At 41.1% G+C, this 22,023-nt stretch overlaps 1 protein-coding gene and 1 long non-coding RNA gene across 4 annotated transcripts in view; one reads left to right on the top strand and one right to left on the bottom strand.

The window, feature by feature from the left end:
• Nucleotides 1-22,023, bottom strand: part of LOC133969981 (tubby-related protein 1-like) — a 31,544-nt gene that overhangs the window by 5,400 nt on the left and 4,121 nt on the right. Inside the window, exons 2-8 of one of the 3 annotated variants that reach the window (XM_062406756.1) lie at nt 7,187-7,227; nt 6,975-7,045; nt 6,770-6,847; nt 6,095-6,149; nt 3,423-3,555; nt 3,172-3,288; nt 2,938-3,066 (exon numbers count right to left, since the gene is read on the bottom strand). In XM_062406756.1, coding sequence (XP_062262740.1) covers nt 2,938-3,066; nt 3,172-3,288; nt 3,423-3,555; nt 6,095-6,149; nt 6,770-6,816 — 481 coding nt within the window. In that variant the 5' untranslated portion in view covers nt 6,817-6,847; nt 6,975-7,045; nt 7,187-7,227. Of the gene's footprint in view, nt 1-2,937; nt 3,067-3,171; nt 3,289-3,422; nt 3,556-5,694; nt 5,887-6,094; nt 6,150-6,769; nt 6,848-6,974; nt 7,046-7,186; nt 7,228-22,023 lie in introns of those variants that run through there. The other 2 variants (XM_062406748.1, XM_062406766.1) reach the window with 2 other exon arrangements.
• Nucleotides 13,830-21,015, top strand: LOC133969976 (uncharacterized). Its single transcript, XR_009924258.1, has 3 exons — nt 13,830-14,263; nt 19,951-20,005; nt 20,079-21,015. It is a non-coding gene; the product is annotated as an uncharacterized LOC133969976 (long non-coding RNA).

The raw sequence follows: 22,023 nt of genomic DNA, 5'->3' as shown, positions 1-22,023 counted from the left end.
GATGAATGATGGTCTGGGTTGGATACTTTGGGGCTAACATGTTGTAAACACAACATGGACAAAAATAATTTCCCCCCGTTTAAGTTTATATTTTGAATGGCTGCCAGTTCTTGTCATTAATTTAAAGTATCAGTTATTTCTGTCCACTCTAGTTCCAGCCCTGTTGTAGAGTAGTCACCAGCTCCAGAGGGAAACATCTGGTTGTTCAGCTGCCAAGTGCCCTGACATTTGGTCTGTTTTCTTCTTTCAGAGCTTTTTAGCTCAAAATAACTACGTGCTGGAAAAACGACAACAATAAAAGTGAAACGCAACAAAAACAAAACAATTAGCTAGAAGACTAAATAACGTTGGAAAGTGTAGCCGATGCTCATTTTAACACAGACTCAATAGTCATGTGATCCATTTTTAATACAAACACATTGATTATATCCATTTTAGGAACAAACTGAAGTGTATTTTGGTTAATGAATATTATTTAATTTAGAAAAAAAAAGGTGTTCATGGTTCTCCCAAAACACACTTGAAATTCCTTTTCCTAACATGTTTGTTTATTCCTGTTCGTACACAAACCTATTTACCCTGTTTCTTAATTGTTACCTTCACCGAGGATGTTATGTTTTCATGTGAGTCTGTTAGTTGGCAGGATTATACAGTAACTAGAGGAGAGATTATCATGAAACCTGCTGGAAAGATGAGGAGGGAAGAGAGTTCAAGACAGCTGGACAACAAATGAAATGTTAACTGAACCCAGACTTAATATGCAAAATCTTACTGTGCAATTTACAATTCTATAAATTGCATCAGTATAGTACAGCGGACAGGCTCCAACAGTAGCTAAACCGATACACTTCTTAAATCAGGCTTCTGCTTGAACTCAATCTATTGTATTTCCATGGTCACTTTAAACAGAACAGCTGTCTTTCCTTCACATTACTCAAGGAGCTGGAGCCTCAGACACAAGTTAGTGCAGGTATTTCTGAAATGACTGAAGGCCGATCAAAGGGAGAGAGGAAGGTTAAGTTAAGCTCACAGGCAGGAGTTCTGGAGATGATCCAACCAACGCTCTGGGCTACATTATACAATCATTTCAACTGGGAAGAGATAACCAGCTCAATTTCCAGTTAAAAAAAAGGTCAATCTCTACTGATACTTATCTCAAAATAGCAGAAAACTTGTAAGTGCACACTGTAACCTTCTTGAGAAGAGACGTGTCAAAATATTGTTTTTATTCCCAAAGGAAAGATTTGGGAGCTCAGTGCCGAACATGCTTTGCTGAATAACTGAAATATCTGCAGTTTTATCACTGGTAGAACTGGATTGGTGAAGTTAACGATTATGCTAACACGACTTGGGTCTGTAAATGTTAATGCTGCTGATGGCAATTAGGCATAATGTTTACCTTAGTTTTAGTCTAGCGTATTTGCAAATATTATTATTATTAAAGATTTGCAAAACTTGGCCCAAGAAGGGTGTGAGATTAAAAAAGGGATCAACAAAGTAAAGACTGTTCTGTCTGTACCAAACATCTTTGGTTTTGATGTATTGCTAAATGCCAACATTAGAACGGTGTTAGACTGATGACACTTCTCCACAATAATGAAGCCAAACTATCCCAGATATGTATGCCGCCATCTTGACGTAATTTAGATCCATATTCTGCGCAGTAGTGATCGTCAGGTGAAGTAGCGGTATCAAGGTCTCATAGCGTATACGCTCTTGACCTATTTTGTCTCAGCTGCCAATCATGATGTTTCATCCGATTTTTAAACAATTAAATAACTAATTAAAACCAAATTCAACAGAAAACCTTAACCTTAACAAAGCTTAAAGCTCAGATATGAAATGACAGAAATCATCTTTGATGTCATCCTCTCTTACTTTTTAGTTTAAGCGATGTCCAAACTACCCAAGTGAGGGAGTTGGGGTTTATGACGTATACTACAGCCACTAAGACTACCGGCCCAAGATTGCCTTAATTTTTGTGTAGATGTCATGTCGTCCATCTTGTATACTGTCTGTGCTGTACATGCAGCTATGGGGGCAAAGACACAACTGTCTTTCAACCAAAACCTCCACTCAACAGTTAAAATCAACTCCAGGTAACTTCTATATCTAATAACTTCTTTTTCGTTTCAGTTTTCAAGGGGCTAAAAACCCCGTGTTCACGTTCCCACGTACACACCCTACACACTGCACACACCCTGCACACTGCACACACCCTACACAATGTACACACTGCACACACGCTCTTGCCCAGGGCTACACGAGTGGCGCACGGTAGCATCGCTACTTCTTTGAAGATGACATTGAATGATGCCGCTTTGAGACGAATTTGAACATGGGGGCTTAGGGACACTTGGATGACACCACAGGAGCAGAATGGAGGAACGTTTGAAGACGTCATTAATTTCAATTGTATTGGAACGCTGTTTACCACTGAAACTCCAGAAGTGTTTTGTGGACTCAAACACCTCACCCGTCCTCCATCGACATAGTGGTGAATAGATAATGATGATAATTAAAAGTGAACTATCCCTTTAAGGCAATCTTTTTGTCAGTTTTTCCAACAGGTGAACAAACCAGTTCCCTAATCAGTGTTTCTTCTTAGTTATTTTGTCTGCAGGATTGAGCAAAAACTACTGAACCGATTTCCACGAAACCTTGTGGAAGGATGGGACCAAGGCTAAGAAAGAATCCAATTAATCCTGGCAAGGATCAAGATTAATGTTTTGTTTACATTTCCCACATTAATCACTTGAGGGCAAGTTACTCACTTGAACGTTTGATTCTGTTGCCTCTGCGACCAGGTGAGTGTTTCCCCCTCTCTCACCGTTACACAACAAATCATCTAATCCTCAAGAACATCAGTCTGGTCTCATAACTGTTGTGTGTTAATACTTTTAGAAAAGAAGAGTGTTTTGCTGCTTCTTGTCATACCTTTAGATTTAGCTTTCTTGTCTTTGGTGGAACTTGCTGTAGGTGAGCTTTCCTTTGTCGTCTTTTTCTTGGTTTTCTTCTTGGGGGTGTCCTCTCCGTCATTATCGTCATCGTCGTCTGAGCCTGATCCTGTGATCAATCCAAAATATTTCTGGTCTTTTCAGAGATCATTTCCTAAAAACTGTATATTTGTACCCATTTGGTTTAATTAATTTCAATGTGAAAACCACTCACCTTTCTTCTTTTTTGGTACACTTTTAACTTTCTTTTTTGGTTCTTTCTCTTTCACTTTGTCCTTTTCTGGGTCATCCTTGTCTTTTTCTGGTTTCTTTTTCTTCACCTTTTTTCCATCTATAATGTTGATGAGGAAACATTGATGTAACCAACGTGATTAGATTATAGTATATGTTAAATATCATGTTTAAATATAACAAGTAAACTCAAAATGTCCGTGCATCTTCATCTTCATATTCAGTGCATCTCACTTTGGACGGCTGGATTGTCGTCTTCTGAAGCATCCTCATTTTTCTTGATCTTTGTTTTTTTGGGTTTGGCTTCTGTTCCGTTCGATTTGGCATCTGTTGTGACGTTGGCCTCTTCTCTTTTCTTTTTTGGCTTCTATGAAAGACTTGTGAAACAATGCGAGGAGAAGAAAGAAAACCTGACCTTCAATTTGGGGAAAACATTTTTTTTTTGGAGGATGAACTAACTCTTAATTGATAATAAAAACTCACCATTACAAAGACAGATGTGAAGGGTGGCGTGGGGAGGAAAGAAAAATGATAATGTTACCTTTGTAGAATTGAATTTATGTAAACCCATTATGAAATGGCATCTCTTCATTCAAGGTTCCATCATCGTTCAATTTTAAGATAAATACTCGTACTCCAATAACAAAAGCATATATTGATATATTTAGTTTCTGGCAAGGTTGTACTTAAAGCTGCAGATGCCCACTTGTATTTATTAAAAGTAAACAGACATGTTTAGTTACAGCTGGTCAGGGAAGTACCAGGAAACGAGGTAATTACAGTGAGAACTTTCTAGAACTGAAAAATCTATTAATATTTGCTGAGATTTCCTAATAGAAAAAAAAGTTCTGTGACCATTTTATGTAACTTTCTCAGGCCTCCTCCTGAGTACCACAAAATGCTAATATACAAACAACATGGTTGCAAATCGCAAACACAGACATGCGACTTCAAGTCAATGACTTTATGAGGGTTAAAAAAAATTAACTGAACAAAACGGAAAGCTGCTGAGATGCCTGAGGAGAAAATAATGCGACCCAGTAGTATTTAATGTCAGTCTGTATGAAATATGTCCATAATAACTGTATTTTTTCCAAATGTCATTATAACTCCGGTTTGCAGTTCTTTCTTCATGGCCTGTAACACTGTCTTCCATCAGGCCCGTCTAGACACTACCAACTGATGCACTGGTCCGTGTGTATGCGATCATTTCCACTTGTATACAGTCATCTGTGCTATAGGGAACAACATGTGCTGCTTGAGTTTGAGGAGTAAGCTGTGGAGTGTTACAGTCCCATGCTACAGAAGGAGGTCAGTGTGATGGCGGCCAGCAGAGACAGTAAAGGTAATCCTATTACACGTTAGATCCTCCAACGATGGAAGTCTATTTGTGTCCACAGACAATCCACGAGTCTGAGTAATGATTTGGAATTTGTCGAACTGGAATCCGTTGAATAAAAAAAGAGAAGGCCATTATAATTAACTGCCTATCAGTTGTAATAATACTTCAACCTACGACCATGGCTGGTTTTGTTTTTGTATTAAACTTCTTTGACAACAACATATTGAAAAAAGTAGATACCACTTTTGAAAGTGGCCTCAGACTTTAGGTGAGTGCATGAAAATATATGACCTTAGAAAATGTTTATTATTTGCTTTGTAAAATACTGGAGTAGCTGAAACCATCATTCTGGGTAATGGGAGCTACAAAGAGGATTTAGATTTGATGAATCATCTTCAAAATGGCACCAAAACAACACAAATATTAATGTTCCTTCTGCATTTGTAGATGTCTGATTTGCATGACCCCCCAGAAAATGATAATTGCTCTAAAATATATTAATACACAATAAAAGAGGAAAAGAACCTTAAGAAGGAAACAGCATAACAATGTAAATGCTGTTGCAGGCATCACCACAGTAGCATTGATGAATGGTGGCTTGATTACTTCAATCTCTCATGCGTGCTTTTGCAGATGAGCTACTCAGCAGATGAGCTCCATAAGTTTAGACATCATCAACTGAGATGCAAGTCCATGGAGGAGGAGAAAGAGAAGCTACAGTGGAGCTGCCTACAGAGACGATTCCCTGTTGAATGTCTGGAGAAGGTCTCTGGTGGACAACCTGTCTTACTCCAAAGGAAAACCTCCCATGCTGGCATTTGAAACAGTAACCTCAGATACGGGTCAGAGATTTTTATCCACTTAATCGTTTTTAAGAATATCTTAGATTTAACTTTTAATGACCAAAGGATTCTATATCACAAATATAAATTTGAGATACAAAGAAATAGATTGATAATGAGCATGGGATGAATGCACTCACCCCCTGATTGGATATATCTGCATATGTCGAATATTGTTGTATGGAAAATGCAAAGGGTGAATTGTCTTTAGTCTTCCTTTATGTCTCACTCAAAATATCATTAAATGCCATAACTAGGCATCTAAATTTACACTGAGATGCGTGGAAACTCAATAAAAACATCCGGAGCTCGACTGGTTTACCTTCTCTGCAGACATGGTGTGGTCAGCTCTACCACTTCTCCTTTTTCACAGGTTAGAAAATTAAAAAAATACAGGCTCCTCACTGGAGATAATGAAAGAGAGAGAGAGGCCCGTAGTCACTGCATCTCCATCAGCAGAAAGTTGTTAATAGGATTTATGTGTAAAGCCATCTGCTCTGTGGAAACGCGTCAACGGGAGAAACCAACAAAGGCTCAGGAGGAGGGAGGAGAAGACTTGTTTATCACTATGTGTTGTCCTCACACCAGGAACTCAATGTTCTTGAGCTATAACAAAGCCGTCAACCAACAAGATGTTAGTCCATATTCACCTCCTTCACACATGAGAAGCGTCTGTGCTCCTCATTTCAACTGAGGGAGAGAGATTTTCTGTTTCACTTTACCTGAACCTGCTGCTGCTGCTGCAGGGACGAATCAGAATCTTCATCTTCCTGAATCCTGGGGCAAGATAAATTAGAAACATGTGATTACCCAAATGATGAGGATAACGATGACGACGACAACAACAACACATTTCGAACGTCAGCCTATTGCTTGCTGCCGGTTCAAGAGGGAGACATTTATGAAAGCTGCATGTTTATAACATTATCCAGGTTGGTGAGGGAGAGACAAATTAATTTAGTTTGACCAACAGTCACACAAGGATATGGTATTAAGTATTATAAAAATATGTATGATAAAATGTGATTATAGCCATCGTGCACCAATTTTCGACAACCAGCCGCCGTGACTGTGTGAAAAGCTTCTGATCTTCCCCTTCCCACAGGCAGAGAGCTCTGTGGAGTCATTTCTACATTAATAGGTCACACAGGGTATGGGAATCAGGCCCGAGCAGTTCTGCCTGACAGCGGCAAACAAAGCTTTCCCTTGCTACTTATTGGTTTAGCACCACTTGGTTAGTTCCGAGGAAAGTGGGTGTGGAAGCAGGAATAACCATTCAGAAAACCACAGGGCCTCAGGTTGGGCTGAGGGACGGTACACGGAGGGTTGATCACACACATAGAAACCAATGCTCTCATGACAGATGTCTGTGATGCTGTGTGCTGCTGCTGACTCACCTGTCCCGTGTCCAGGCCTCTTTGACGATATGCTTGTGGAGGGGCATGGCTGGTGTGGAAAAAGGTTACATCCCCATCCTGGTCTCAATGAACAAACAGAGGAAAGAGAAGATTCTGGTTGATGTATCACCAACCCATTTAAACCATTTATGTAAAAGGTACTTCATTGTGAATGTGTACAACATGCATGAACACAGTGTCTCACCAGGCGGGGGTCTCGTCAGGCTGCAGTGGGATTGACTCCATCCAGCTTGTGAATGCCCATAAGTCTCGATCCTGCAGCCCAGAGACACAGTCACATGACGCGACTTCTAAGAGGATATTTAACAAAACAGGTCCACCCCCCCCCCTCATCGACTCCCACACAACCAGGAAGCCCTGACCCTTCAAATAGGATTACTCTAATTAGCCACTCACCATCTGTGAGCATTTCTAGGGATTTAATGGAGAGAGTTTTCCTAAAAAAAAAAAAAATGATTCAGGTTAAAATATATATATTTAAATAACTGTGATTGCTGCGTCCTTCATCTCTGTCAGACTTTTTCTTTTGTTAAAATACTGTAAAGATTGATACATTTATGTTAAAAAATGTCTTTTCTCATGATTATTGTCATTTTGTTACTTTATTGAAGTGCTCTGATACAAGCTGCATCATTTGCACTTCTGCCCATCTACAGTCAACAGCTACAGTTATGATGTTTTTAACAATTAGCCTGTGTTTGATCTGCGAAGCAGGACAATGCTGAAAACATGTGAACTTCTCTTAATCAGCAGAGTCATAGGTGCCAATGTGGTGAGTTAAGAGTGTGATTACCTCAGTCGGCCACCAGATGCTGCTGTTCCCCAAGAGACAAAACACATGATGCAGGACAGAAGCTGTGAGGCACCAGGGGGCACATGGAAGTATTGAACAGTAATTTCATTTTACGCCTAGATAAAAAAAAATGACTGACCAGGCCTCAGTAGCAGCGTTGGAAATGTATAATTATCCATTTCTATGGGAGTCCTGCGGCTAAAGGAGTCTCAGAGAAGAGGGGAGGAGACTGATCACAGCTGAGGTGAACAGTAACACATGTGGCAGGAAATAAAGAAGAAGTAAGGCAGTCTGGTCGTTTTAAAAGGCAAGGCCCTATGTCTCTGCTCATCGCTGTGCTGCTCACGCTGTCCAGTCTGCTGACTGATGAAAAGGGTCTAGACTAATGGCTTTGCTGGCATTTCTGCAAACGCTTGACAGTGACATGGCCGTTGGCAGGCGGCCTAAGGAGGGCCAGCGACCTCCAGGGAGCAGCAGTGAAGCCATCAAGATCTCAAAGAGACAGACACCGCAGAGCCTTTCTCGCCACATGCTGCGTTTTCCAAATCATGTTCAGGTCAGTTGTGTTTTATTGCTGCAAGCAAGAAAGTAAACAGAGCCGAGGCGGCGAGAGGCGGCGCAAGAGAGTGCCCCGTAGCAGAGAGGCTGTTAAACCAGCTCTTACTATACCGACAACTGTAACAACAAGCTGGAAAGGAAATGAAAACACATTAATCAAAGTTGTGGCCAAACAGGGACCATTCAAAGCAGTTGTGCAAACACGAAGCCAAGAAGAATTATGTCAAATACATATAAGGTACAGCTTCCAGTGGCAGTGACCGGTGTTTGAGGAGGGGCTCCGATGATGATATTTTTGTTCCCCTGTGGGTTTAGTGCTGAACCAGCGCGTCAGTGGGGACGTGAACTCAGTGGCACTGTACAGGCCGGTGAATCATCAACTCAGAGAGGGCCCATATCTCAGGAAGGACAAACAATGAAGAAGAAACAGGAAAATCTGGGTTAAATGAGTCTATTCCCAAAGGAAGAACTGTAACAGGAATACGGAGGGTTAAAAAAAAAAAAAAGACAATGGCAGGAGGTCTCTTTTATACATATGGAAAGATGCTATTCAGGGAGCAGAGGGTTGTGGGGTTGTAGAAAGGACCTCACAGTCTCAACACTGAGTCAAAGAAAGTCACACTGCCCCATATGTCAATTTTAGAACTAGTTTATAAAAAGAACAAATAAATGACTGTCTATCCAAAGAGGAACATTGGTCATATCGGGATCAAGCTCATGATCACACAGAATTAAATCCACATCCATGAAAAACAGAGTGCTCGGGCTTTCCCCCTCCAGAGCTGTGGAGTTGATCCTGATTCAAATCGGAGTTTCTCAGAACTCTGAACCCGAAGGCCCCGCTTATAGAGAGAAAAAAAAAGAAAGTCATTACAGAATGAATGTATGAATGAAAGCTTTATTTCCCCTCTGGGAATATGCATTGCACAAAGAGTATAACAAAATATATTTCTCATAAATGTCCAACAATGACATCATATAGAAAATAAGCATATAAAAAGCTTAATTTAAGGAGATTAATAAAGGACCATTATTGAAAGTTCAACCAGGGTTTAAAATGCTATGTAGCTGAATGGGATGAATGATGTGATGCCTCATTTAATCTTCAGCTCAAAGATAAGATCACACTTTCAGACCACAGAGGATCATCGGCTCTGTATTAATCTTGTGAGTAAGTTGATGGTGTGCTGGTCTGTCAAGTAATAGTTTAATTATTCTGTCACATAGTTACAGTAAACTCATCCAAAGATCATTGTCAGCCGAGATCAGTCCACCATAAAACTTCTAGGTTTCCTTAAAGCTAGGGTGGGTAATCTTGGAAAAGCTAGCCAGAGCAGGCTACAGGTACAAATGAAGTAACTGGTATGCTCTCGGTTGTGTTGTTTATAATCACAGGTAGCAGAGTAGCCATTGATATGTCTTTAACCAGTTATCCAAGTTGTTAATCTCAGATCTATAACCCGTCCTATCCTCACTTGAATGGCCGTTGCTGCACAGTTATCCTGGTGGATTCGGTTTACCATCTTAACAGCATTGGTGAGAAGACACAACCCTGTGGTGCCCCAGGCAGATGAAAGATAATTGTTCTCCATACATGTGATATAAACACATGTTCTGTTGCCTGTCAGGAAAGAAGCTGTGCATCCATCTTGTGAAGATGTGATTGAAACCCAGCTGCTTTTCTCAATAGATCTGCCTGGATATTATTAAAGGCAGATGATATATCAGCAGACTGTGTGGGTTGAGATGGTCTATCAGACTCATCACGTGCAAAAAGCATTGGAAGCTATTGGCAAACTGTGATGTTTGTCCAAAGCTCGTCTATAGTGAGTTGAGGCCAACCATTGTTTTGACTCCCCACCACGCCTCCCAATCGTTGTCCTCAAGTAGCTCCCTCTCTGCTTGGTGTACTGCGTGTCTGAATTAGTTCTCCTGTGCATCTGACATCTGACATTTAATTCAAGTTCCAAGAAGCGTTTTATATCAGCAGTAACTCATTTAGTTCAGTATTTGCAAATGTTTTTAGATGTTTATTTGGGATTACATGAAATACGAGGATGTTAATATAGCATTTGAACACTTTGGTGTGCTTGTCTATATCTGGCCTTTGAAACCTCTCCCAGTCTGTAAATCAAAATAAATACTAGTAATAGTCATCACTCCACACTTTTAGTGATATTGATTTATGTTTTCAGTTTAAAATTTTTGTCAGCAGGATGGTGGTGAAAACTGAGGATCATTGTCATATCCACATATCGGCTTTTGTTCAAATCTAGCACAGTTTTTATTATTATTGAAAATCAAAGATTTACTAATTAGCTAAAGCTAATGCTAATTAGTAAATAATGGTATAAACACATCTCTAAACAATTATTACATTATAAACAAACTTTTATATGATAGCAATGTTAGTGTAATGATAAAGCAGTTTGACGTGAAATAAACCTTCAACAATCAGTTACTACATTTCAAAGGTTCACCATTTAAACACAACAAGTTATTTTTATCTGGACAAGTTGAACTCATAACTGTTCCGGGTGTTTGGCACTTACGTCATTGATAGAAGTAATACTCCCTTGTATTATGGCATAGTTGATAAAGTGAGCTGGACTCAGATAGATGGTGAGTGTGTCAATTAATTACTAAATCTTTAATTTGTAACTTTTGTACAAAAATTGACACTCGCCCCTTTTGAGTTGGTGAGCGTCCCAACTAATGTAGCTAGAGGCGAAGTTTACTACTAGTTTCATGGCCTGGACTGAAAGTCGTGCCTCTACTATCAAATCTTCAGTTTATAGCTATAACATCTCATCCACATAAAAAAAAATTCAATGCTTTAACTCTGTGTATCTTATGACGACTTCATTTTTTCCTCTGGACTCAGGATCTCAGATACCAGGTGTCTGTTCCTCTCAACACAAAGTTATCTCTGTATTTGTAGCGATAACACGAGACAGTTTGGTGGGTTTGTTGGTTCGGTGAGAAGATAAGAGACAATGCTGAAACAAAAGTTCCCCGTGGAGGCTCGAGCAGCAACGTGCCAAATCTAATAAGGAGCAAATTGAAAACGCTCCTTCGCTCACAAGCCTCTCTGGTATCTCTTGTTGATGAATTCCTCCCAGCTAGATAACCGGGAGTCATATTATGACTACACAGCCCATTGTGCATTACTTGGCCTCAGTGACCCATGGAAGAGAAGAAGTGGGAGGTAAGTTATTTGAAATACACAATGATACACATGATGTACAGTCAGTAGGTGAGGACATTGATGCTTTATTATGAGGAGACTCCATAATGGACAACGCAAATTGGATCGGAGGAGTTCTTAGACTGTAGGGGCTGTTGCGCCAGATATTTTCTGTAACTTTTCCTCCCAGCTCCATAATAGAAACGAAATATTTCAAAAGAACTAATATCTCAGGATGAGGAAAAGATGCCAAGACACGTAGAAGAAGCTGAAGACGACGTCAACTTGGACAGACCATAAGATTCAAGAGCTTTTAAAGAAAAGAGTCAGCACCAGTGTTGATTGTTGTGTAAACAAAAACCCATGATACATGCAGCCATATTTATACATCATCTTCTGCCTCCTTTGCTCTACCCTTGCCTGAATGTTCCAGGTCTTTTCCTGTTGTTGTGAATGTATCAGACCCACAAACACTCCTGCTGCTTCTTGATATGCAAAAGTTTTCCGGATGTTTTGAACAGTACATGTCTGAAATTTTTTTATAGCGATCCTTAAAATCTAAAGAACAAGGTTTTGTGATGATATTCAATTATCGCTTCTTACTGTAAATCCCAAAGACAACTGTGCTTTTAAAACCTCTGAGAAGAAGCAGTTGTTTCTCATTCACTTTTTACAGCTCACAGTCGGTTGTGTGATCTTTGACATGTTTCCTGTTGCGGCGATAGCTGTGTGAGGGGTCAGTGTATTTCTGGAGCGCAGACAACAGTTCGGGTAAATCCAGGCAGGAAGGTGAAAATGTTTAGATAATTCTTGACTTGATTCCAGTTTGTATTGGGTTTAATGTTGAAAAAGTAGTCCTGCCAATATTGAATACGTTCGGCAAAGCAGATTATAAAGACAGAAGTTGGAAAGAGAACTTTGAGAACAAGAGCTCACCCTTGGAAAGTGACAATAGTGTTAGTAAAGGTGAAATTGCTTTGTGTTGTTGAATGTATTGCCATTTAATGCTCTTGAGTGTAGAATTTGCATTGAAACATTTTTGACGACTTTAAAATCTCACAAATAAAGTAATGTGGAACATAAGCCAAGAATCCCTGAGCAACTCCGAGCAGAAATAAAGGCAAAGCAGCCGGGAACCTTGTTTGAATGTAACACAAGCAGCGCTGAGCCTCGTGAGAGTTTGACACACATCTGAAATGGAGGACAGAGGATCCAGGAAACAGCGCTGCAGCTTGCGTTTCCTATTCTCTGGGCGTCCGTGACAGAGAGCTGCTAGCCCGGGGCGATCCAGATGACCGCGGATCTCTAACACAAGAGCAGATGTCTTCTTGTCTGAGCTGGCACAAGCTGGCATCGCCCTAGGAGCAGAGAGTTAAAAAGTCCTGAGAGCGGTCACCGCCCAGACTCCCCCAGGAGAGGGAGAGACAGAAAGGGGGGGGGGTGAGAGTGCAAAGAGCCAGCACTCCCCTTTGCAGACTTGTCCCCTCGTTTTTTCTGAGACAGGCAGTGCTGTTGAACCGGTGCCAGGGGAGGCTGGCCCAAACCCCTTGCAGCTGAAACTTTAACAAGCTCGATGTTTGCGAGAAGGAAGAGAGGGACACAAAGTGAGATTTGTAGACAGGGAGTTTGCAGCTCCCCTCGTCTTCTCTCTCCTCTTGTTCGACCCGCCTCAGATGCCAGCACAGTGATTCACGTTCGATACCCTCCTTGAAGAATATGCAGGGCATGTTTTGGAAGGAGGACTGCATGAGGAGGGAAACGGTATGTGAGGATATAAAAAAAAAAAAGAAAAAGAAAGAGTCAGTGACATCACACAGGAAGCTGTCTTGGATATTGCCTGAGGAGAGAAACTCATGAGTGTCCTAGGCACTCTGTGACATACTCGCATTGTGTCCTTTTCAGCACTTGTACATTGGATTAGATTGGACTCTTCCTTTGCCCTTATTTCATCTTCATCCCTCCTTTAACTGCGTGGGACTTGAACAAATACTGTTGTGAACGTCCTAATCCAATTCTCTGTTATTTTGATAGCAAACCTCGGTTTATATTCGCTGCTAAAGTCAACTTTAATCACAACCCCGGTGGATTTTTCATTTTCCTCCGTCTTGCTGTGCAACAAACCAGTGAGAACACAGGCAGGTGCAGAACAACTAAAAAGAGACGTCCGGAATGACGACCGCAAATGTGAACCGTGAGGCATGTACTACCTGGGAATGTTGCCAACTGCTGACAAAAGGCTTTACTGCCCGGCTCTGAGAGGAGCCGTAAACTCATTTGCTCCGAAAGGCTGAAGCAATATCTGACACTGACTTGTTTGGCCAACTGTAGATAAACCTATCAAACCTTCTGGCTTCGTTTCAAGGCAACATGTAAGTACTCACGTCTGAATACTTTACTCTCTGTCTCTCTCTCTCTCTCTCTCTCTCTGTCTCTCTCTTTCCCTCTTCCCTCCCAGCCCGAAACCCTCCAGTCAAGTGAGTGTCTATTTGATGGCACACAATCTACACTTCACGTGACTGCATTTCTTGAGTGTAGTCAACTCCGTGACTTCACCTCAACACCCAGCTCTCTCTACTTCTCTGCACACTCCCCTGTGGATTCTGTATTTCTAATGGGAGTGTGGAGGGGAGCATTTTTGACTTCATGATTTCTTTTCCTGTCTCCCTTTCTCCTCGCTGTCTCTCCTTCTTGGCAGCGGGGCAAAAGTGGGCAGGCAGAGAGGAGGGCATGGCCCAGAAACTGCTCTCAAGCCCCAGCCCCTGTTCGAGTGGGGTTCCTTGCTGGTGTACTACTCAGCCTTTCCCTCGTCTTGCAGGCGAAAGAAAGGGATGTGGATGCATTCTTGTCTCCTTTCTAACCCGCCGTTTTTTTGGGGGGGTTTCCACCATGGCCTTCTTTTGCGGGCCTGACCCGAACTAAAAAAAGTAACCTCCAGGTATTTCACATTTTTGATTCTGCTTCTGTTTGGGCCTTGATACACTTCTGTGTACTCGAGTTTCCCTTTATTTGTGCTTGCTACAATTGCTAATTTATTTTACTGTTACACGTGGTGCATATGTCTGCTATGGTTGCACCGAACTCGATGCTTAATTCTCCACCGTTTGCGCTCGACTCTTGGGTTGAATACATTAAGAAATAACGACCGAATCGTCTGTATATTGTCTGTTTACGTAGCAGTGTTCGATAAACTTGTGTCCTAGCTACAAATAACTTTTATGGTTGTGTGACTGTCTCATAGAGTAAATCAAGGTATGACTCGGGTAAGGGCCTAAAGACAATGCAACTCCAGTGGCTCGAACAAATAAATGTCACCGCATCAACACAGATTATTACCTGCAACCCTCAAACAGGGAACTCTGCGACGAAAGTCATTTAAATCTTTCTATAACATATGTTTTGGTTTCTGTTTTTGCAGATTTAGCTGTGAGACATCTGCAACCAGGTGCAGCGTAAAATCTCCCCAAAGCTGTAGTGTGGCTAAACAGAATTTAAATATATATTTCAAAAGGTAGAATAGGCCTTTTAGAAAACTTAGTGTCTGTGTCATGCAAAGCGTGTTCCTCCTGAATTGTTTCTTGAATCCTGCTGTTTGATAGATGTGTTCAGAAACCAGTATGAACCAGATCTGTTTGTTGCAAGCATTGTTCTATACATGAAGGGGCTTGCATTGAAAGATTGGTTTCAGATCGAGCTCGTTCGGTTCGTTTGGGGCTTTTACAACCACGAGAGGCACGGAGATTACAGAAACATTAACATTAAAATGAAATACATCCATAAAAGCGACGGCTCTTTACCCCGAACGAATCGATGTCTTATAGAGAAAACCCGTTCTTTGCACACGGACCCAGATAGACACATGCTGTGCGGTTTGCACTTCTTTGTGGTTTTTGTTCGCGTGTAGATAAGTGAGCTTTTTTGGGGTTTGTGTAGTGAGTGTGTGATAGTGCCAGATGAAGGCATACTGTACTGTACAGAAAGGGTGAATGGAGAAAAAAAGGGGGAGGGATTAGGGGGGGATGGGCAGGGAGGGAAACTGAACTTATTTCCTCCTCCCTCCCCCCCAAGTTATCCTCAGATGAACTTTCTATGCTGCTTGATGACATGTTGTTTGGAAAGCCATATCCTCTGCTATTTGCGTTGCTCTCCTCCCATAGTTAGAGTGACTCCGCGGTGACCAGGACCAAAGTCTCTCTCTCTTTTCTTTCTGTCGGATGTTGATTTTATCAGGTCGCACTGCATACACACATTCCACTATCCTGTTTGTTCGCAAAAAAATGACCAGTGGGCTACAAAGTGCATTTGATGCGACCCTTTTGTCAACGCCGATCAGGAAATGTTAATAAAAAAAGCTCTTAGTAAAAGCTATAAGAGAAAGACATCTTCAGAGCATAACATCTGGATGGTCCAGATGTTAGAGCCACGTACGACACAAGCTCCACTGAGTAAAACTTTCACACGCTCTGCTGAGATCATCGAACTTTCAGGCACTCACGGTATTAGCATTAAGTAACGCTGACTAAAACAAACCAGAACAAGAACTTGTAAAGACTCTCACTAGTTAGGATTCTTGAGAATGTTACTGTTGATAAAAGATCCACCTGTTGTACTGTACAACAGTATATTGATGTGATGTTCAGACCCAAAGAGGAAGCTACACAGCCATAACAAAACTTTCACCACAAACTGCAGTTATCTCGCCCACTCACTGTTAGACCATCATGAGATAAACCTACATTATCATTTAAATGTATAAATAAAAAGTAAGATGTCAGCATCAACCTCTGCATGCCAGCAACAACAGCAAATATTTTAGCATTAAAAATAACGTAATAAAATAACGTTTAAACTGTATGACAATATTTTGCTCAAATGCAAATACATATTTATATATTGACAGTGTTTGAATTATCCCACAAACTAGGTCGGATTTTTGAAAAGAAAACACAAAAGAATAGAGAGTAAGCATCAAAACAGGAAAAAGGCCAAAACAAAGAGGGAAATTCAAACTAAAGAAATGACACAGTGTCCAATGATTTTAAGTTTTCTTGCAACATCTGGTTTCTGCAACCCCCCCACCCCAAAAATAAAATGGAACAGACCGGTCTTTTTCAGCAGTTAAAACACCTGACTTTACAGGAGAAATAACAATATGACAGCAACAAAATTATATATCAGAGCTGTCGTTGGTGAAGTTACTGCCGATGTTGATTGGTCAATCAGAGACGGCAGCTAAGTTACCTGATGCTTCACTGAAATTACACATCTTTCTGAAATGAGGATCTAAATAAGATCGTTACTGCCATATGTAGATGTGTGTCTGTGTGTGTGTGTGTGTGTGTGTGTGTGTGTGTGTGTGTGTGTGTGTGTGTGTGTGCGGTTCCAGGTGGACGTAAGCTACCTGCTGAGCTGAGCTTACGAAACCAGATACATCCCAGCTGATGAGATTCAACCGAAGCCTTGGTCTCAAACAAAACGTAACTACCGGTCCGACATATGGACAAAGTCTGCTTATGGAACAATGGACCTTTCTCTGGAACGTGTGAACACGTAGCTCATGTAGCACAAACACTGCACCGAGCATCTGGCAGCAAGCGACGGCACCGAACCCGACGGCGCAATGTCATCCCCCCTTTTTTTATGACACCGCATCCTCTCATTGCATTGGCTGCCAACACTCTCCTCCCCCCCTCAGTGGAGGATTCTGCCATGCTGCATCCACGACATCATCCCCTTTTTGTGTCTCATTCAGATTCAGCTTGGCACGCAGACAATGCCGATTTTCTTGGCACCAAATATTGGGAGAGCAACCTGTAAGAGAACCGCCCTCAGTCTTCTCCCTCACAGCCGTCCCCGAAATTCCGTCGCTCATCATGGATCACCGCCAACTTGTGATGGGTATATTTTTTTGTGTGTCTTCATCTACTAGATTGTCGTTTTGTCTTAAATAATGTTTTAACAACGTAAGATGAAGAAAGCAGCCCTGGGGGCGTTTCTATGTGAATTAGCTGTAAATTAACAGTGTGAGCGATATGTTCATTAGCGTGTTGTTTGTTCCGGAGCCTGTTATTGTTGTTTACGCTGCTTTTCAACAGAGCGGCCATTTTCCTATCACCAGCAGCTGGGGGGAGCATCCTGTGAAAGTCAAACCATTGGTTTCAGGTTTATAGACAAATAAATGCTGTTATTATTGATTGGGAAGTTAACTAAATATAGTTTCTGTTACAAAACGTTGATGCACAATTAATTACAGGATATTTAGAGAAAATCAAGGTAAGAATTTAAAAGAAAAATCTAAATGTACCTGTTTGCAAACGTGATGGAAGAAGTTTAGATTGTTTTACCTTCTCCAAGGAGGTTTTACTTTTATTGGCATAAAGTTTGTTTGTTTTAGCTGAATTACACAAAAAGCAATGGACAGATTACCGTGAAACCTGGTGGCAGGATGTGGTCTGGTTTAGGGAAGAACCCATTAATATTTTGGTGCGGATGCAGATCAAGGGGTGGATCCAGGACTGTTTTCTTATCAACAACAACATTTTACTCAATTTCTTAAATAAACTATTCATGGGTCTTGATGGGGGGAAAAAACTTGGATATTTATGGGGTAATGTGCAATTAAGTGCAGTTCAAAATAAAACTTAAACGTGTATTCATAATTGGACTGTTGGGCATTGGATGGAGGTATGACTCAGTTTAAATCAGACTGACCATTGATAATGTAATGAAAGAATGTGACTACATATGTGGCGTTGTGTTCTGGCTAAATAGACCAGAGATTGAACTAAAAACTTGAAAAGCAGTTTTTCATTTGTTTTGCTTCTGTTTCGTAACCTAAAGCTTTAAGTCACAGTTTGAAGTTCACGCAACTTTGCACAAATAAAAAGTTGCATGCTGTCCTGCTAAGGCTCTGTCCGCTCTGCGTTGGCCAGTTAGAGGAGTTCGATACCATTTACCATCCGATTAATTCAACATCTCAATTAAGGCCTCCCTGATGCCATGGTGCCTTTTCATTCTGCACCGGTGAGCCCGGCCTGGCACCACCGCCGCACAGTCTGCCAAAACATTTCAATCACTGTCAGCATTAATTAGAACAAAGAGGAATTCAGAATGTTAATGAACTGCCCAGACGCTTTTCAACCACCGTGGTTCACATGCTAATTTATGCAAAGCACCCTAGCCTTTGCATGGGTTGACCATCGTCGTCAACAATAACAGTGTCTGGGCTCGGTGGGCTCAGCCAATGTGCAGCTCTGTCGGGGCCCAGACGGCTCGGCCCAGCTCGGGTCCCAGACTCAGGCTGGCACAGTAAACAGTCTCCTTTTTTTCAATTGACATGAAGTGGCTTTTACACTGAGCCAAAAGGGCGATCTTCTGAGTCATTCCTTCAAATTCTCTATTAAAACATCTGAAGCACAATCAGAAAGCAGGACCATGATTCCTTTGTCTACCTTTTTGAATCAGACGCTCCCATCTCTCGGAGTTGATTTGCGAACAAGCATATCCGTCTAAAAAAAATTGATCAAGCTTAGATATCAGCTCCCTAAATATGCCTGATTTCATAATGAAGATTCGTGAATTATTCCCAGGGAAATCAGTGAAAATGTTTAAGTAATCGAAAGATCTACACCGAATTGGAATGTTTTTTTTTCCTGACTCATATTTGGTGTCATGGAGAACCGTCCTGTCGTTTTTGTGTAGTCGTACTTACAATCAAACAAACAAACAGGGGTGAAAACACAACCCCCTTGGTGGAGGTAAATATTCTTCATCATTATTTTTGGGGGAGAAACAAGTCTATATGGATCTGAAGCACTAGGTAGAAGTTAACAGGTTGTACCACGTGTAGGGTCTTGGTGCCAAACATCTCACTAAAATGGCCGAGGTTCTGCCATTTTCCATTCTCTTCCTTTGCTTTGCATTAGTTTCTTGACGAAGAGGCGGACGGGACCAAACGGAGACAAAAGGACATTGGTTTAAACTGAACAAGCTTTTTTTCTCAGCTGCTGTTCATTATGTGCCAGCATTAATGTAAAATGCATTTGTGTTGTACATCCCCAGTGTGCCCTAATGTCCATCACACTCGCCTAACACTGACCGATGTAAGATATCTGACTAAGCCTGATGGACAAAGGTTTTTTCTTTCAATCTAGAATGTGATGGAGTCTCTGAAGGGGTTGGGTTTATACTTTCCTGGAAGGTAAATCCTTCCGAAAGTGTTACCAGACCACCTAACTCCATAACAGCGATTGTCATTTGAATAATGTGGTATGATCATATGTACACGTGCATGTGTTAAGTGATATTCCTCGGCCAAAAGGGTCTGTTTCCATCTGCTCATGCAAAAAAAATACCAACTCGAGGCACCTGTCTGGTTTTGTTTGAGATTGTAAAAGTTTACTGAAATGTAACGCTAATGCTTGAACACTGATAAGAAATCCTTCGAAAGTCTACTTGGCAGGTTTTCGGTGATGTACTGCTTCTAAACACAATCTGGAATTTTACTAGATGAAGTAAATCTTACAATCTCGTCCTCTACGAAGAATCAAGACTACACTTTTCAATCGTTCTTTCTCCTGGTGGATACTGATCATTTTCTCTCTCTCTCTTGTTTTTGTCTCACAGTTTGACTGATGCGTTTCCACTGCTGCCTGCATACATCTCTGTCCTTAAGGCTGAGGTAGTAGATTGAATAGTTGTGGGGTTCGTGTCCTCCCTCTGAGATAACTATGCAATCTACTGTCTTTCCTAAGGAGACAGGCTGAGCTGCTGCGATGCACACGAGGAGCTCCATGGATGAAGGAACTCAAGAACCAAGTACTCAACTCTGCTTTGTCTGTGATCTCTTCAGGGGAGACTTTACTTTAAAGCTGCAGGTTTGGAACATGTTCATAATTAAGCACGTATTGAGTGAGAACTCATGTTTCAAGATGCTGTGCTTGAAGTTGAGCCTAGCAAGGTGAGGTAGTAGGTTGTATAGTTTATGGGATGGAGTCAATCCTACTCAGGCGTTAACTATACAGTCTATTACCTTCCTTGAGAGGTACAATGTGTGCTTGGGCGGAAGCTACTGCTCTTATGGCGAAGGAGCCACTCTGGTGCCACCTAGTGGCTAAAGACTATCCTCACCCTGGAAATGATCTGAGCTTCCTCTCTGTTGTGTGTACGAGGAGATGTTTTCTGAAATCAACCTGAAGATGAAAGTATCTATTAGTCCTTTTGATCTAAGAGGAAGTTGTTAGGCATTTCAGCACTAGAAGTAGATCCTGAGAGATGTTGGAAGACCAGAAGACACAAACACAAACTCACGGTCTGTATTCTTTTGTGTAAACAGAACAATAAAGAACATATTTAATGGCCGTTTCAATTTTCTCAACAATAAATCAAAACAACCCATAACTACGGAGTCGACTGATGGAATAAAATCTATGTGGTTGATGTTTGCAGTCTCACAATCATTTGTCAAATCCAATACATTCAATAATCTGCAACAACTACAATAAACCCAAATAAGAAGGTAGTTGATAACTGCTGAATTAAATCACTGACATATGGTGAAGTACAACTGAATTTGTTTGCAGTAAAAATATCACATGCTGACAGTATTTGGTGCCTCAAACAAAATCCAATGTTTTCATTTGTTTCACATATGAATTAAGATGCAGTTTATAAAATACCAATTTGAAATCAGTCTGGATTCCATTTCCTTTCTGTCTTGCACTCTTTCACAAACTCATACTGAGCTTCTGCTCATTGGTCAAACACCAATTGTTGCAGTCATGAGGAGGAAGTTAACGAATGTGTTGATCTCACACTGAGGGTAATTCTACCACTTCTCTTTATTTACCTTCCGTTTTTAAAGTTGCCCTCAGCAGCTTTAAGAATTGCTCTTGAGAGAAAAAACTATTTTGCAACTTTTAGCACACAGTTGAAGAATTTCGAAGAGTAGTATCGGGTGTTGTGTTAATGCAGCCCTAAAATATGAGGCCCACAACACAACCTAAGTGTGATGGCAGCATTTCAAATTAGTTCTGACCTGGTTTTGACATGGTTCTTTCGGTAACAAATTAAGAACAAAGGAAAGGCCGTATAAAAATGAGTTGTGAGATTCAGGGGGATTTTAATCGAACGATGCACTGCTGAAAAAAAAGAAGCCATAACTCTGTATGGTCCAGGGATCTGTGGATCCATCCCCTGAATAAATCCTTTCTGATTCTGATAAATATGTATATCACAGATACTATTTGTGATTTCTAGCATCAATTTGATCGACACCAGTTTCAGTTTGTCTCTTCTACTTCACATCTTTCTCCACTGCGGTTGCGGTGTTGTGTGTGAGCGAACCTCTCTTTGCAGCTGAGGCGATGACACTGATGAGAAAAAGCCCTTAATAACAACCACAAGTAAGAGAAGAACTGGTACTGAGAAGAAGAGACGATGAAGAGGAAGGAAACGCCCCCGACAGACAGACCCTCTGCTTTGCTTCCTACACACACGCTTGAGTTGAGAATCAAACCCAGGTGTCACGGCTGACAGGTAGAAATGATCCCACTCATTACGATGCTTTCTAAACTTTTGGCAAATTATTTAGTGGTAATAAATGATTTAAGATTTACGCAATTAATGATGCACATACATTATAAATCATGGTTCACTGCTCTCCTCTAAATGAAGCTGCATTAAGCCACTATTTAGCAG

The sequence above is a fragment of the Platichthys flesus genome, chromosome 2 (genome assembly GCF_949316205.1).
Source record: "Platichthys flesus chromosome 2, fPlaFle2.1, whole genome shotgun sequence".
Lineage (NCBI taxonomy): Eukaryota > Metazoa > Chordata > Actinopteri > Pleuronectiformes > Pleuronectidae > Platichthys > Platichthys flesus.
The sequence above is the reverse complement of the archived record's forward strand: the minus strand, read 5'-3'. Positions and strand labels throughout refer to the sequence as shown.